Genomic DNA, 13,331 nt, shown 5'->3' on the forward strand with positions numbered 1-13,331 from the left:
CTGATACGTGAGCCGTTGCACCTACAGTCCTCAACAGTTGTACTCATCAAATACACCTTGTGGCCCCTTCATAGTAGGAAGCTGGAGCAGCCTAAGTTTGGGGGACGGTTGGGAGCTGGGGAAGACATCCCCTTGCCAAGCGTCTGCAGCCTCATCTGTAAAATGGGGTTCATGATCCTTAACCCAAATTCAAGTGAAAAATGTGCCCAGGCCCCTGGCCCAGTGCCTAGTGTGCAGTACACTCAGCAAGATGGCTTGCAGGTAGGTATGAAGGGCTGGGGATGTAACTGAACACACTGCTTCCCCTCTCAACACAGAGGTGTTGGTGTCACTTACTTCTGGGTGGCTGTGAGGCTGACGGGGTGGCTGTGAGGCTGACGGGGACATGCTGTACTTTTAAGGGGTTGCACCATGCCTGCCAGCCAAGGAATGGACAGACAGGAACTCTCCTTGTGATTGAGACCCTCTTGCCACCCTGGCTGATGTCTGTCAGTTGCCCTTGTGAACTCGACTTCTGCTAATTCCATCTCTAGGAGGCTGTTGGTACCCGGCCCCCACTCCCAACCCCGCTCTAACTTGGGGCCAGTTAAAAGCCTCAGGGGGAGCTACTTTTTGTCAACAATCTGTAGGTCCAGCACAGGTGATTTTTGGAGGGGAGGTAGGAGATGGGGGTTGGGAGCAGAGCTGTGGGTGAGAATTGGGGCTCTGTAAATAACTGGTTGGTAATCCTCAGCTCTGGCCACTTCATTTGCAAAATGAGAACCGAAATTGTACCTACCTCCAGATTTGGGGGGAGACTAAATGAGTTGGTATCTGCGAAGTGCTTATAGGGCCTGGCACACAGTTGATGCCCCATAACTGTCAGCTGCTGTGGAAGAACGTGAATCAAGGACCTGATTATCCTCTCATCTGATAGCCTGAGTTGCAGCCCATGAGTTCTCTTGAGTCCTCTCCAGCCTTGAGTTGGCTTGGAAGGCCAATGTGCACCTTTACTCTTTGACCCTCCATCCTGGCTGGCATCCCTGCGGCCTACCAGCTCTCCATCAGAGTCACAAAATCAGCAGGTATGGAACCCAGCACAGGACTCCCTTTCTAGGCATCCTCCACTGTATGGGTTGCTTTGGGGTAGGTTTGCTGAGCAGCTATGAGTGCACCAAACCTGCATCCTTAAGGACAGCGTGTCCTAAAGTTTGCTAATCATCTGACTTCCTCAGGGACTTGTTACAGAGTCCTGGCTCCTCTCTGAAGTTCTGACTGAGTAGATCTGGGGTGGGACCCTGGGGAGAGCATTTTTTAAAATAAGCACCCCAGTTGAGCCTGAAAATCAGATAGGGCAGAGAAATAATTCCTGGGGCCATCACTAGAGTTGGCAGTTACACACACCAGCTCTCACTTGCATACCCACAGCTGAAAGGAAAAGGATTATTTAACTAGTTTACAGTGAATGTAGATATGTCTTATCCGTTCCTACAATATGTGCCCTCAAACTAGCAAAACCCAGCGTTTGCCGAAGTATCTTTTGAGGTACCCTAGTTCTGTGAGGTGCTTCCCAATAAAGGGGTTCCATGGTGAAATACTTTGGGGAATACTGCATTCTCTCTTACTTTTGAAAATTCACATGGTGCAATGAAGAAACTCATTTAATGTCTCACCCCGCTTCGAACCCCTTGTTCATGCAACACCTATTTATGCTAGTTTCCACAGAATATGTTTTGCAGAAGCACCGATTTACTGCCACTTGGATCTGGCAGAATCTGGAGTTCCCAAGTCTTGGCTTCCATCTCCTCTGTTCCTGCTTCTGAGCACACCCTCTGTGGGCCCCGTGTGGTGCATCTTTGTGGGAGTTGGGTTTGGACTGGTGCAGTAGCAAGGCTGCCATTTTGGAGAAGGAACCAACACAAAAACATAAGTCACAGAGAATTCATTTGGTTGGGGGTATTGCTGGTCCAGACGCCAGTCCACAGTTGGCCAATCAAAACTGAGAACTGGCACTTGGTCCCTGTAAACCTTCAGCCCAAGTGTTTCCCTCAGGGCAGGGGCCAAGTTCATTCCTTTGGCTCTCACTCCACAGTGGTCTGTCTCTTCCATGACTTTGAAGAGTGGCAGCTTGAGAGAGTCAAAGAAAGAGGGTCTTCCAGTCACAGCACAAGCAGAGCCAAGGGTGTCACCAAGGACCAGCCAGCACACCCCAGGCCGGCCTGGCCCAAGCTCCTTGGCTGCAGGGCCCCAGCCACGTCCCCCGCTGGGCGCTTCTTCCTCAGAGTCAGCAGGGGGCGCTAGAGCCCCAGGTACTCAGCCAGGAACACAGCGAGGATGCGGCTCAGGTTGTGTACCGTGGGTGGGTGCAGGTTGGCCTCAGAGTCATCAGACGTGTGCCAGACGGAGGGGAAGGGCGTGGAGATGAGGTGGAGCACTGGGACCCCTGTGGGACAGAGAGGCAGCTCAGGCCCCGTGCGTGGACCACAGCAGCCCCAGGAGCCCAGGCCCATGCCTGGGGAAACTTGCTTGGTCCCCTTCAACAGAAGATACTCTGTTGTGGCACTTAAAGAACTCTGAACAATGATTTTAAGTGTGTGAAGGTACATGTTCATTTAAAAACTAGACCCAGTATATTTAGACCTGGTATATTTATTGTCTTCATGACACAAATTAGAAAAACTTAAAACTTGACGGATTATGGAAAGACCAGAAGAAGGGAAGGATGTCTTTGACCCTCCTTGCCAGGTATACCTATTAGGCTTTTTCTCTTCTTTATTAACAGTTAGCGTTTATGTCCTATTCCAGGTCTGAGTCTAAGGCCACACACACACACACAAACACACGCAGGCAATTTTATCCTTACCATCATCCTAGAAGGTGTACTATGATATCCCCATTTTACAGATGTGGACACTAGGCACAGAGGCAGGCAGAGTGATTTGCCTAAGGTCCCACCTCTAGGAAACAGCACAGTCAGAATTTGAGCCCAGGCCACCTGTCTCCAAAGTGTGCGCTCCTAAACCTTGCACTGCAATGGGTTCCTGTCCTCAGAGCACTTCCCTCTGTTTTTGTCCACATTTGGTAAATGTCTGCCCCCCTACTACAGGAGCCAGGCCCATCCCTGTTTCCCTGCCACCTAGCTCAGTACCTGCCTTGGGAAGTGGTCACTGACTGAATCAGTAAAGGCATTGCAAGAAATGTCTATTTGTTGAATGCGTATAGAGTGAAAATTTAAAAAGCAGTTTTTGGCACTTAGTGCTTGGCCAAGTACTGTGTAAAATGGCATTTTATATACCTAATCTCATTTAATCCTCCCAACCCTGTGACTAAGAATATATACATACACATGTGTTTGTATGTATGAAGAAATGGGGGCACAGAGACACTAAGCAATTTGCCCTAGGTCCACCAATGGTAAGTCACAGCTTCTAAAACCCAGACCTGTCCAATTCTAAAAACCTATGTTCTGAACCTCTTGAACAGATGTCTTCAACACTGGCTGTGCGTCAGAATCATCCGGGAGATTTGTAAAAATAATGCAGAGGCCCAAGATTGTGGTTCAGTAGGCTTGAAATGTGACTAGGTATTTTTTGAAGCTCAGGTGATTATGCTGGGCTGCCAAGGCCTTGAAAGGCAAGAACGAGAAGAAACTGCTATCACTGAGACACCATCAGCAATGGCTAACATGTCCTTAATGCTCGCTAGTGCCAGGTGCTGGTCCAAGGTTTTTACATATTAACACATTCAATCCCCTCAACAACTCTCAGTTGGAGGCTATCATCCCCATTTTACAGATGAGGAAATCAAGGTACAAATAGGTTAAGCAACCTGCCAGCAGTCCCCACCTCTGGGAAGGGGCCAGGGCCAGGTCCCATCTGTGGCTCCCTTGAACCCCTGCCCCCCACTCCTCTCTGCAGCAAGTACCTCGGCGGAGGAAGGGGATGTGGTCATCTTCCACAGAGCCAGGGGGCTCCCCAGACTGGAAATACATCACTTCCCAAGGATGAGACTGCAGTAGGTTCAAACGGTGCAGGCGCTTCTCTGGAGGCACGGGGATTAGAGAGCAAGGGTCAGCTCCTCAAGGGTCAAAGGTTCCCCTATGCACAAATCAAAGGAGGGCAGGGGGCCTGGGGGTAAAGCACTGGTCATCCCAACAAAGATGAGTGTTAATTACTCCTTCCTGCTGGCTTACTGTCTTCCCAGTCTCATTAAATCCCTCTGAGTCTAGGGATTACTCCAATAATCATTACCACCATACCCTATTTATATATACGAAATTGAGGCTTGAGAGATGAAACCACTTGCCCAAACTCACATGACTGGTAAGGAGAGTAGAATTTGGACTCAAGCCCCTGTTTGTAATCACAACATTTGACTGCTGTGGGACTTTTTTGTGTTTCTGCCCTTGTGCTTTAGAGAGAGACTGGGGAGGCAGAGGGAAGGCTAGATGACCCCTTAGAGGACAGGTGCCTGGCCCTCCCTCCAGCATCCCAGGCTGGTCCCTGCCTCCACCTTCGCCCTTACCAATGCTCCTCAGCCGATAGAACCAGCGGGACGTGCGAGGGAAGTGACTGTAGAAGGTCGGGTTGGGGGCTCCCAGGAGATCAAGAAGCATAAAGAGCTCCTAGGGAGAGAGGTCAGGACTGGAGAGGCCAGGCAGGGTGCTGCCAACCTCATTTCACCCTCTTCCCACTTCACCAGAACCCAGCAGGGCCTGAGCTTACAATAGCCTGGATCCTGGTGAAGCCAGAGCTGTGGGGTGCAGACTCCATGAGCTGGGCCAGGTGCCGGGAGCCATAGAGGGAATCCTTGGGTCCCCACTCCTTCAGTGCCTCTTCACCGTCCAAGAAGAGTAGCTGCAAGGTGACTGGGGCTGCCTGGGGGAGCCAGTGATCAGGGCCAGCTCAGTGCCAGACTTCAGCCACAAGCCACACACATTTCCTGCCAACTTCCACAGCCAAACAGGGCAAACTCAGCCTGCTCACTGGTAGAGTGCGGTGGCCAAGAGTATAGACCCTGAGCCAGATCATCTGGGTTCAAATCCTGGCTGGGATGTTTGGCAGCCGAGCAGTCACAGGTAAGTTACTAACTTCTCAAAGCATTGGTTTCCTTATGTAGAAATGGGGTTAATCAGAGTTCTAATTGTAGGGTAGGATTCGAACCCAAGTCCTAGGACAGTGCCTGGCATATAGTAACTAAATAAGGGTTACTAAGCTCTGATCATTATTGTCATACCTTAAGCTCATTTAGCAAAAGAGACTGACCCACAAATAAATTATACAAATAATGAAATGCAGTTGGGCAGATGCTTCCAAGAATGATAGGATCCTGTAAGGGTACAGGAAATGGGTTGGGGGAACTTGGCCTGGGGATCTGTCGTGAAGGGATGTCTGTGCTGAGGCTGAGTGGAACTGGCCTGGTAAAATGGAGGAGAGGGAAGAGTGTTCCCAGGTGAGGAAGCAACATAGATCTGGACTGGGGCCAGAGAAGGGGTCAAAGAGGTTTAAGAAGAAGCCCAAGGGGCCAGCAAGGGCCACGGAGTTTGGGCTTTGTTGCAGTGGCGGTGGGGGTTTTGAGCCATAGAGAGGATCTGAGCAGGGGAAGAGTGTGAGGAGATGTGTGTTTACATTCATTCATTCCATACATTTTTTTTATATCCTGCTTGATGCCAGGCAATATTCTGGGCCCAGGGACTAGAGCAGGAAATAAAAGCAGCCAAGGGCCTGCCTATCCAGAGCTTATGCAAGCTGGGGAGACACACCAACAAATCAACAAAAAGTACCATGAGGCAATGGGATAGTGACAGGGAGCTATTTTAGGGTGGCTGGGAAGGTCTCTTGGAGGAGGTGACATTAGAGTGGACCTGAATGAAGGGTGGGAGCTGAGGAAAGCACATCCTAGGCAGAGCAAACAGCATGTGCAAATGTCCTGAGGTGGAGTGAATTCTCTGGGCTTGAGGTACCTGGAGGAGGCTGGAGACCAGAGTGGAGTGAGTAATGGGTGAGGAGTGGGAGATGAGACCAGAGAGGTGAGAGGGCATACCTCCTGGGCTAATAGAAGGACTCTGGCTTATACATGGAACAAGGTGGGAGCCATGGGAGGGCTTGGGGCAGAGAAGGGACAGGATCTGACATTTAGAAAGACCCTATGACTCTGGCGTGGAGAGGAGGAAGATGACTACGAAAGGGAAGGTGGTGGTTTGGACCAAGGCAGAGACAGCCCCTGCCTTCCACCCCAACCCTAACCCCACTCCTTACCTGCTCCTTGGCTCTACTCAGCTCTAGGTCGAGGGCTTGGGCCAGCTCCAGTAGCAGGGCACAAGGCACAGCCGAATCCGTGGCCCCCACAAAGGGGGCCGACCCAGATGGTAAGAGCTTGGAGTCATAATGGCATGCCAGGGTAAGGTGACGGGCAGCCCCTGGGTCCAGTGTGGCCACCACGTTGCCAAAGTCCAGTGGCCCCAGGGGTGTTGAGGCCGTGAAGGGGTCCAGTTCCACATGCCAGCCTGCCGTCAGGGTCCGCAGTGTGGCCTCTAGGAACTAGTGGCAAGAGAGAGGTGGGAAGGTGGGAGGGGACTGGGGAGGAAGTTGGTAGAAGAGCCATATGACCTGAACCAGGCAGAGCAGTCAGGTTGACTCACAAATCCTACTTTGGTTTAATCATTCCCTGGATGCATTTCTGCTGAGCACCTACTAAGTGCCAGATATGGAGGGACCCTGCCTCTGGATGCCATGACTAATCACAGCTCACCCTTCAATAGCACTCACTCTGTGCCAAGCTCTGTTCTACGAACCTTATGGAGTAGGGACTGTCATTGGTTCCATTTTGCAGATTAGGAGACTGAGGCACAGAGAAATTAAGAAACTAGTCCAAGGTCACACTCTGAGTGGCTGAGGTAGATCTGAACTCAGGCAGTGATCAGATAACTCTCAATGCTTTCTAGGAGGCAACATAGAGATGTTGCAGCACCAATTCTGGAATCAACCCATTTGGGCTGAAACCCTAGGCATACCATTTATTAGCTGTAGGATTTGGGCAAAATATCTAACAGATCTGGGCCTCAGTTTCTCCATCTGCATAATGAAGATCAGATTGGTACCCACCTCATAGCTTTCCGTGAGGGCAGTACAGTCTGGTGGTTACCAGGATAGAACTCTAGAGTCAGGTTAGTTCCAGGCCGAGGGCAAAACACCTGTTTCCCATTCCTTGATAGGCTGCGGGGTCAGGGGTTGGAGGTGGGGCTCTTTACCTTTCTGACTTGGAGATTGCCCGGGCTGCCCGGGGTCCGCACAACCAGCAGGGGGCGCAGATAAGTGTTCCAGAGGCGGTGCGGGTCCAGTTGCCCCACCACCCTCCGCAGCCGGGCTTCGGGGAGGCTTCCGATCAACGGGCCCTTGGGAAGGAGGTGGGATGGGGAAAAGAAGAGCAGAGCATGAAAGTAACCCTCATTCCAACCCTACCCCGGGGCTGTTGTCCCTAAGAAGCCTCGGTTCCTCTTCCCATCCCGGCCTCTAGCATCGGAGTTTTCTAGGATAAATTCTAGACACGGGAGAGTCCCCCCAAGCCCATCCGGCCCAGGCCACTCCAATCCTGATGGGGAAATCGAGGCTCAACGAGAGGAAGGGACTCTTCCAAATAGTTGACTTTAGGATTAGAATCCAGAACTCCCAGTCTTACTCCTTCAAACCATTCCTCTTACGGGGGAACCGCTATTACAGCAAGCCAGAAGCCTCATTCCATCGGAAAGAGATAAGCGCTCTAATGACGGAGACGGCGACACCTGCGGCTAGAGCCACACGATAAAGCCACGTCAACCTGAGACCTTGAGGGAGGCGAGGCGAAGAATGAGGGCTTCCGCAGTGCCCACGTCCCCGCCCGGCCTCACCCGCAGCTCCCGGCCCACCGGCAGCTCCTCAGTCTGGCGGTGCCAGCCGCTCCAAATGGTGTAGAACACCGAGGCCACCGCCAGCGCCAGCAGTAGCACGGGCAAAAGGTGCGCCCGCGGTAGCAGGCGGCGCTTGGGCGGTGAGGGTGGCTCCAAGAGGCTGCGTTCCCCAAGCCGTAGCCGGGGCCGCCCGCGGCCCCCGGAACGCATGACAGCTTCGCCCTGAAACCGTCCCGAGACAGCGGATAGAGTTTAGGCCCAGCCAAGTCCCACCCCATGGAATCACCAGACCAATGAACAACAATAGCGGCTGCACCATCCCACCCTCCAGCGAGCAGTAAAGCCAATGGGGACTTTCGTTCTGAGGACACGCCTCCCTGTCTCCTTGGGGCTTCGAGGGTTGGTACCCCTGAGAGTTGCACAACCCAAAAGGGAGCGCGAAAGAGATAGGCACCGCCTCAGCGGAGGAGGGGAAGCCAATGAGAGGCGTTAGATCATAGAAAATGTTCGACTTCCCGGGCGTAAGTACACGCCCCTCCCTGATGTAGGCAAAGGATTGGTTATTCGCAGTCCAAAAAATCAACAGACAAATGGTCCCCGAAGAAAAAGGGGAGCAGTCTATCCCTAAAGCGAGGAGTGGATTGGCTTCGCGGAGGCCCCGCCCCCGAAGGCAAGGCGGGCGGAAGTTTGCAAACAGCTTGTCCTCTTACTCCTTCACTCTGTGCTGTTCCACAACAAAATGGTTTGAGTCGGACCCGCTTTATTTCCTCTCCATTGTCGTGAACACCTGTCCCACTGTCCTGAATCTGAATGACCTCAAACCACTACGTAAGACTTTTACCCCACAGCAGTGTAGGGCTGGCAGAGGTCGCTATGGCAACAGGTCACGCCCCACCCGCTGGTTGGGTTTGCGCAGGCTCCCACGGAAGTGGGCCGCAGGAAACGGAAGTCCCGCCTTTCTCGCTCTCTCTTCAGAAGCTGAAGCAACGCGGAGGAGGCAGGAGTGACTTGAGAGCGCGGCAGCCACCACCACCATGTGAGGCCGGGCTGGGTTTAGGTGGTGGGAGTGGGGCTGAGGGTGTAAATTTGGCCACTTACCGGTGGAAGGGGGTGGACCCAGTGAGGGGGCGGAAGCAGTCATTTTGGGGGTAAAGTGGCGTACTTTTCTACTGATGAGTTTGAGAATGGGCCTGGGGCCTTTGACGGATCCTGACTAAGGGAGAGGGGACAGCTTTATGAGATAACGGGCTGAACTTTCCCAAATAATCAATCTTACTGAAATGAATTTTATGGGGAGGCGATTTTACAAATAAAGAACCTGGGAGAGGAGAGTACGGACTCTTAGGAATAACGATTTGAGTTAAGCGTGTTATTCGGATAATTTGAGCTGGAGACGGTTGGCTTTTCGACCTAATTCGCGGTTTTTACGGTTAACGAGTTACTGATATGATTTTACTTATGTATTCATTTAACAATCATTTATTGACTAATCATGTATCAGGCTGCTTTAGACACATAACAGTGAATTACCCCCACCCCTCCCCCAAGGAAAAAAATCCCCTTCTGCATCTTATGGAATGGGAAGAGGCAGGCAATAAATGTAATGGTAATAAGTAGGTAAAATATATCGTGTGTTAGGTGATGAGTGGCCGTAGAGTGGCAGTAGAGCAGAGGGGAAAGAATGGGGAGGACAGGACACATTAAGGAGGCCGTACTTGAGCAAAGACCTGAAGAAAGTGAGATACCTGGGGAGGTCTTCAGGCAGAGGGGAAAGCAAATGCAGAGGCACAAAAAGAAATTTTGCCTAATATTTTCAAGGACCACTCAGGAGGCCACTGTGGCCAAAACAGTGAGAGAAGGCTGCAGATGTAGGTCATTGTAAAAACTTTCGATTTTACTTTTTACACTGAGATAGGAACCATGAGAGGGTTTTGAAGAGTGAGATGATATGATTGAGGTCTCAGTCTCACCCCTGAGACTCCTCTGTGGAGAACAAACTTATGGAGCCTGGGTGGAGGCAGGGAGGCCAGTAAGACTCTAGAAGGGAGAGGATGGAGGTTCAGGCCATGGTAAGAAGTGGTCAGATTCTGATACATTTTAGAGGCAGGGGACTGAACAGGAGGCCATGACCACCCTCCAGCTCCACTTCTGGGCCCTCTCACCTATGGGTTCCATACTTGCCCACTCAGGAGCCTCCTCAATAAGCCCAAGAGTGAGATGACCCCGGAGGAGCTGCAGAAGCGGGAGGAAGAGGAGTTTAACACGGGTCCACTCTCTGTGCTCACGCAGTCAGTCAAGAACAACACTCAAGTGCTCATCAACTGCCGCAACAACAAGAAGCTCCTGGGCCGGGTGAAGGCCTTCGACAGGTGAGTGCCAGGGTCCCAGGAGATGTTCCGTCTGGGCCTGGAGAAGCAGTCCCAGCTCCATGTGAGGAGCTTGAATACAGGGTTTCTCAGAAGCCTGGAGCACGATCATTTTGAGACCCTGAGATGTGACTTGTCTCTCGTTGTCCCTCCAGCTGTGGAGTACGGTGGTTATGGCCATGTGCTTGGGGAGCCAGTCATGTGTTCTTAGCAGCTCTACCTCTTAGTAGTCACGTGACCTTCGGCAGGTGACTGTCTCGTCTGTACAGTGGCAGTAATCGTTGTAGTTATAAAGATTCAATCATTTAATATATGAGAAGCATAGTAAGTCATTAGAAGTATCTGGCACACAGTGCTCGTAATCAGTTTTCACAGTTAATGCACAATGAGAGCATCCACCCGTGTCAGTTTTACCCTCCAGAGATAAAGCAGTGACCGAAACAAACATGGTTCCTATACTCGGGGAGCTTATGCTTGTAGTTTTAGGTGGGGAAGCCAATAGCAAACACATAAATAATGTGTTGTAAAGACAAATGATTATAAATTCTATGCAGAGAAGTAAAGCCAGGTAAGACTTTGGAGTACGGGGAAGCGAGTCTTGTCTTAGCTGGGTAATACAAGAGGCCTCCTAGGAGGAGATGATGGTGGACAGACCTGAATAAAATGAAGGAGCAAGGTAGGGTCTGAATGTTTCAGCCAGAGGGAGCAGCCAGTAATTTTTCCTATCTGGGCTTCAGTTTCCTTATCTGCAAAATGTGCATCATAGTAATACTCCCTAGGACAATTGTGAGGGATAAATGACACTCTGTTGGAAGAGCACTTGGCTCAGTACCTAACACGTGATAAATGCTCAGCACACATATGACCCGCAGCCTTTAGTTAGTATTTGGGCCATGCTTTCCTCATGGTGGTATGGTGAGGCTTCTGGAATGCTTTTACCACTAGCTGTTGATGTGACCATGAGCAAGTCTTTCGCTCTGAGCCTTACTTTCCTCTTGAGTAAAATGAGTGAGGACAAGAGAAGGGGCCGAGCACCAGGAGGCAGGGAGCCCTGGATTTGAACACAGGCTCTGCCACTTCCAAAATGTGTGACCTCGGGTGAGTCACTTCATCCCACTGGGCTCAGTTTCCTGCTCTAGAAGTTGGAGAGAACAGTAGTGTTTACATTTTTTTTTTTTTAAGTTGATTCTTTTTCCTTTTCTGCTAGCTTCCTCCTCTGCCCCTATGTTAGCCTCTCACTCTGCCACCCGACCCAGCATATTGCTGTAGTATGTTTCCTGCAATGTTTCAGTCACATGCATACATTCAGGGGCTCCTTGGTGGTGGGAGTTAGCAGCTTTTTTGAGGCATAATTGATTTGTCATAGTATCATAAAATTGTTCTTGAGATAGTCTTCTCTGTACTCTGTTGCATCTTGTTTTTCACACAAATCAGTGGTCTGAGGACATCAACACAGATCAGCTAAAACATTCTTAATTAACCACTTTATTTACATAATTATGTTACTTTCTTGAGTGAACAATGGATGCAAAATTTGAAAAATACAAGAGGCACCAAGTGAAGGAGAAGTCGTCTCCAACCCCTTTGCCCCACTTGCCCTCCTGAGGGACCCCGTCGTGGCTAATTTCTCAGGTTTACTTGAACAGATCATCATACATGTAGATATAGGAGGGTGATTTTTATTTATTTTTAAATCACTACTAATGGCACACCACACAGTTTTAGACCTTGGCTTCTTCACTTAACATTATACCTTGGAAATGTTCCCATATTGGCACATTACTTCTTTTTTTTTTTTTTTAACTTATTTTCTCTGAATTGATAATATATTCACATAATTCCAAAAACAGTAATAATAGTCCAATGAAAAGTTTCCATGTAGTTTGTCCCCAGTCTACCTAGGTCACCCCACTGCCACCAATCACTAGATGTCTTTCAAGGATTGTGTATTGCATAAGCAAGTGGTGGGATAGATGCTTTTCCTGCCCCTTTTTTCCTACAGAGGATGACTTTCCATGCTTACTACCTTGCCTTTTTCACTCAGCAGTATCTGCTGGAAGTTACTTCTGAGCAAGGAACAGGCTTCTTCAGTTTTTTTTCTTTTTCTTATGCTTGGTGATATTTCCCTATATCCTCCTGTCCCTTTACTTGCTTTAATCTTTTCTTCGTAGCACTCACCACCACCTGACAGTGTATTACAGGTATCTTTGTTTACTTTCTTCATGTTCTTCTCCTCACTAGAATGCGCACCTCATGAGGGCGGGGATAGTATCTGTTTAATCCATTACTGTATTCATTGCACGCATTTGTTGAGTAAGCTGATCCATGCTGTTGTCACACGTGCCCACCCGGCACCCTGAGGATAAGGACAAAGCAGGACTGGAGGGGAAGCATCAAGTACCGCCTAAGGCCCCAGGGACCTCTGGTTCTCCAAAGAGAAGCCGTTCCTTTACTGATGCCTCCAAAAGTACTTGGAGTTAAAAAGCACAAACAGAATCATTTTTTGCCTATATATGCCTTGGACCAGGCACTAAATACTTGACGAGATTGCCATATTGATTCATTTAATTTTCACAGCAGCCCTAGGAGGTAGGCACCATGCATGTCTCCATTTTAGAGAGGAGACAACAGAGGCACAGAGGGGTGAAGTCCTTTGCCAAAGCCTCACTCTGAGGACTTGCAGAGGTGGCATTGGAGCCTGGCCGTCCTGGTCCCGGGGCCTGCCCCTTCCCCCAGGCTGTGCTGCGGGAGGAGAAGGCAGTACCCTGCAGAGGGAGGCCGGTCAGAAGGCACCCCCCTCACTCCTGATGCCTCTCCTTGCCCCACCAGGCACTGCAACATGGTGCTGGAGAATGTGAAGGAGATGTGGACCGAGGTCCCCAAGAGTGGCAAGGGCAAGAAGAAGTCCAAGCCAGTCAACAAGGACCGCTACATCTCCAAGATGTTCCTGCGCGGGGACTCGGTTATTGTGGTCCTGCGGAACCCACTCATCGCTGGCAAGTAGGGGCCGCCTCCTTGCTGGCAGAACTTGTCTTCTCATTTTGCAAACACCTGCCCTTTGTGATGGGAATAATAAAGTCCTCTGTTTTTTCTATTGGTAT

General features: G+C 50.3%; 2 protein-coding genes across 4 annotated transcripts; one reads left to right on the forward strand and one right to left on the reverse strand.

Annotated features, from left to right (window-relative positions):
• Window positions 1-1,622: 1,622 nt before the first annotated feature.
• Window positions 1,623-8,690, reverse strand: QPCTL (glutaminyl-peptide cyclotransferase like). 3 transcript variants are annotated; one of them, XM_072966837.1, is made up of 8 exons: window positions 7,865-8,680; window positions 7,679-7,765; window positions 7,229-7,372; window positions 6,237-6,518; window positions 4,704-4,856; window positions 4,504-4,603; window positions 3,904-4,020; window positions 1,623-2,422 (listed from the first exon to the last, which is right to left on the reverse strand). In XM_072966837.1, exons 1-8 carry the CDS (start codon window positions 8,072-8,074, stop codon window positions 2,277-2,279), a joined length of 1,239 nt encoding a protein of 412 aa, XP_072822938.1. In that variant the 5' UTR covers window positions 8,075-8,680; the 3' UTR covers window positions 1,623-2,276. The 3 variants fall into 3 exon arrangements, with proteins under 3 accessions (XP_072822938.1, XP_006208614.1, XP_072822939.1); XM_006208552.4 differs by lacking the exon at window positions 7,679-7,765 and having other exon boundaries at window positions 7,865-8,674; XM_072966838.1 differs by lacking the exon at window positions 1,623-2,422 and having other exon boundaries at window positions 3,940-4,076; window positions 7,865-8,690.
• An 84-nt stretch (window positions 8,691-8,774) lies between these two features.
• SNRPD2 (small nuclear ribonucleoprotein D2 polypeptide) lies at window positions 8,775-13,324 on the forward strand. The gene is made up of 3 exons (XM_006208554.4): window positions 8,775-8,900; window positions 10,054-10,233; window positions 13,060-13,324. Coding segments are annotated over exons 1-3 (357 nt in total). The 5' UTR covers window positions 8,775-8,898; the 3' UTR covers window positions 13,235-13,324.
• The last annotated feature ends 7 nt before the right edge of the window (window positions 13,325-13,331 follow it).

Source organism: Vicugna pacos, chromosome 9, assembly GCF_048564905.1.
Source record: "Vicugna pacos chromosome 9, VicPac4, whole genome shotgun sequence".
Classification (NCBI taxonomy): Eukaryota; Metazoa; Chordata; class Mammalia; order Artiodactyla; family Camelidae; genus Vicugna; species Vicugna pacos.

Bases quoted from the DNA above. Each gene is read 5' to 3' on its own strand.
- QPCTL (XM_072966837.1), bottom strand. From the start codon at position 8,074: ATGCGTTCCGGGGGCCGCGGGCGGCCCCGGCTACGGCTTGGGGAACGC. The intron at 7,373-7,678 runs GTAAGAGGAATG...CTCCTTCCCAAG, and splicing joins GCTGTAATAGCGGTTCCCCC to GGCCCGTTGATCGGAAGCCT. The intron at 4,857-6,236 runs GTAAGGAGTGGG...TGGCTCCCCCAG, and splicing joins TGAGTAGAGCCAAGGAGCAG to GCAGCCCCAGTCACCTTGCA.
- SNRPD2 (XM_006208554.4), top strand. The intron at 10,234-13,059 runs GTGAGTGCCAGG...TTGCCCCACCAG, and splicing joins CGGGTGAAGGCCTTCGACAG to GCACTGCAACATGGTGCTGG.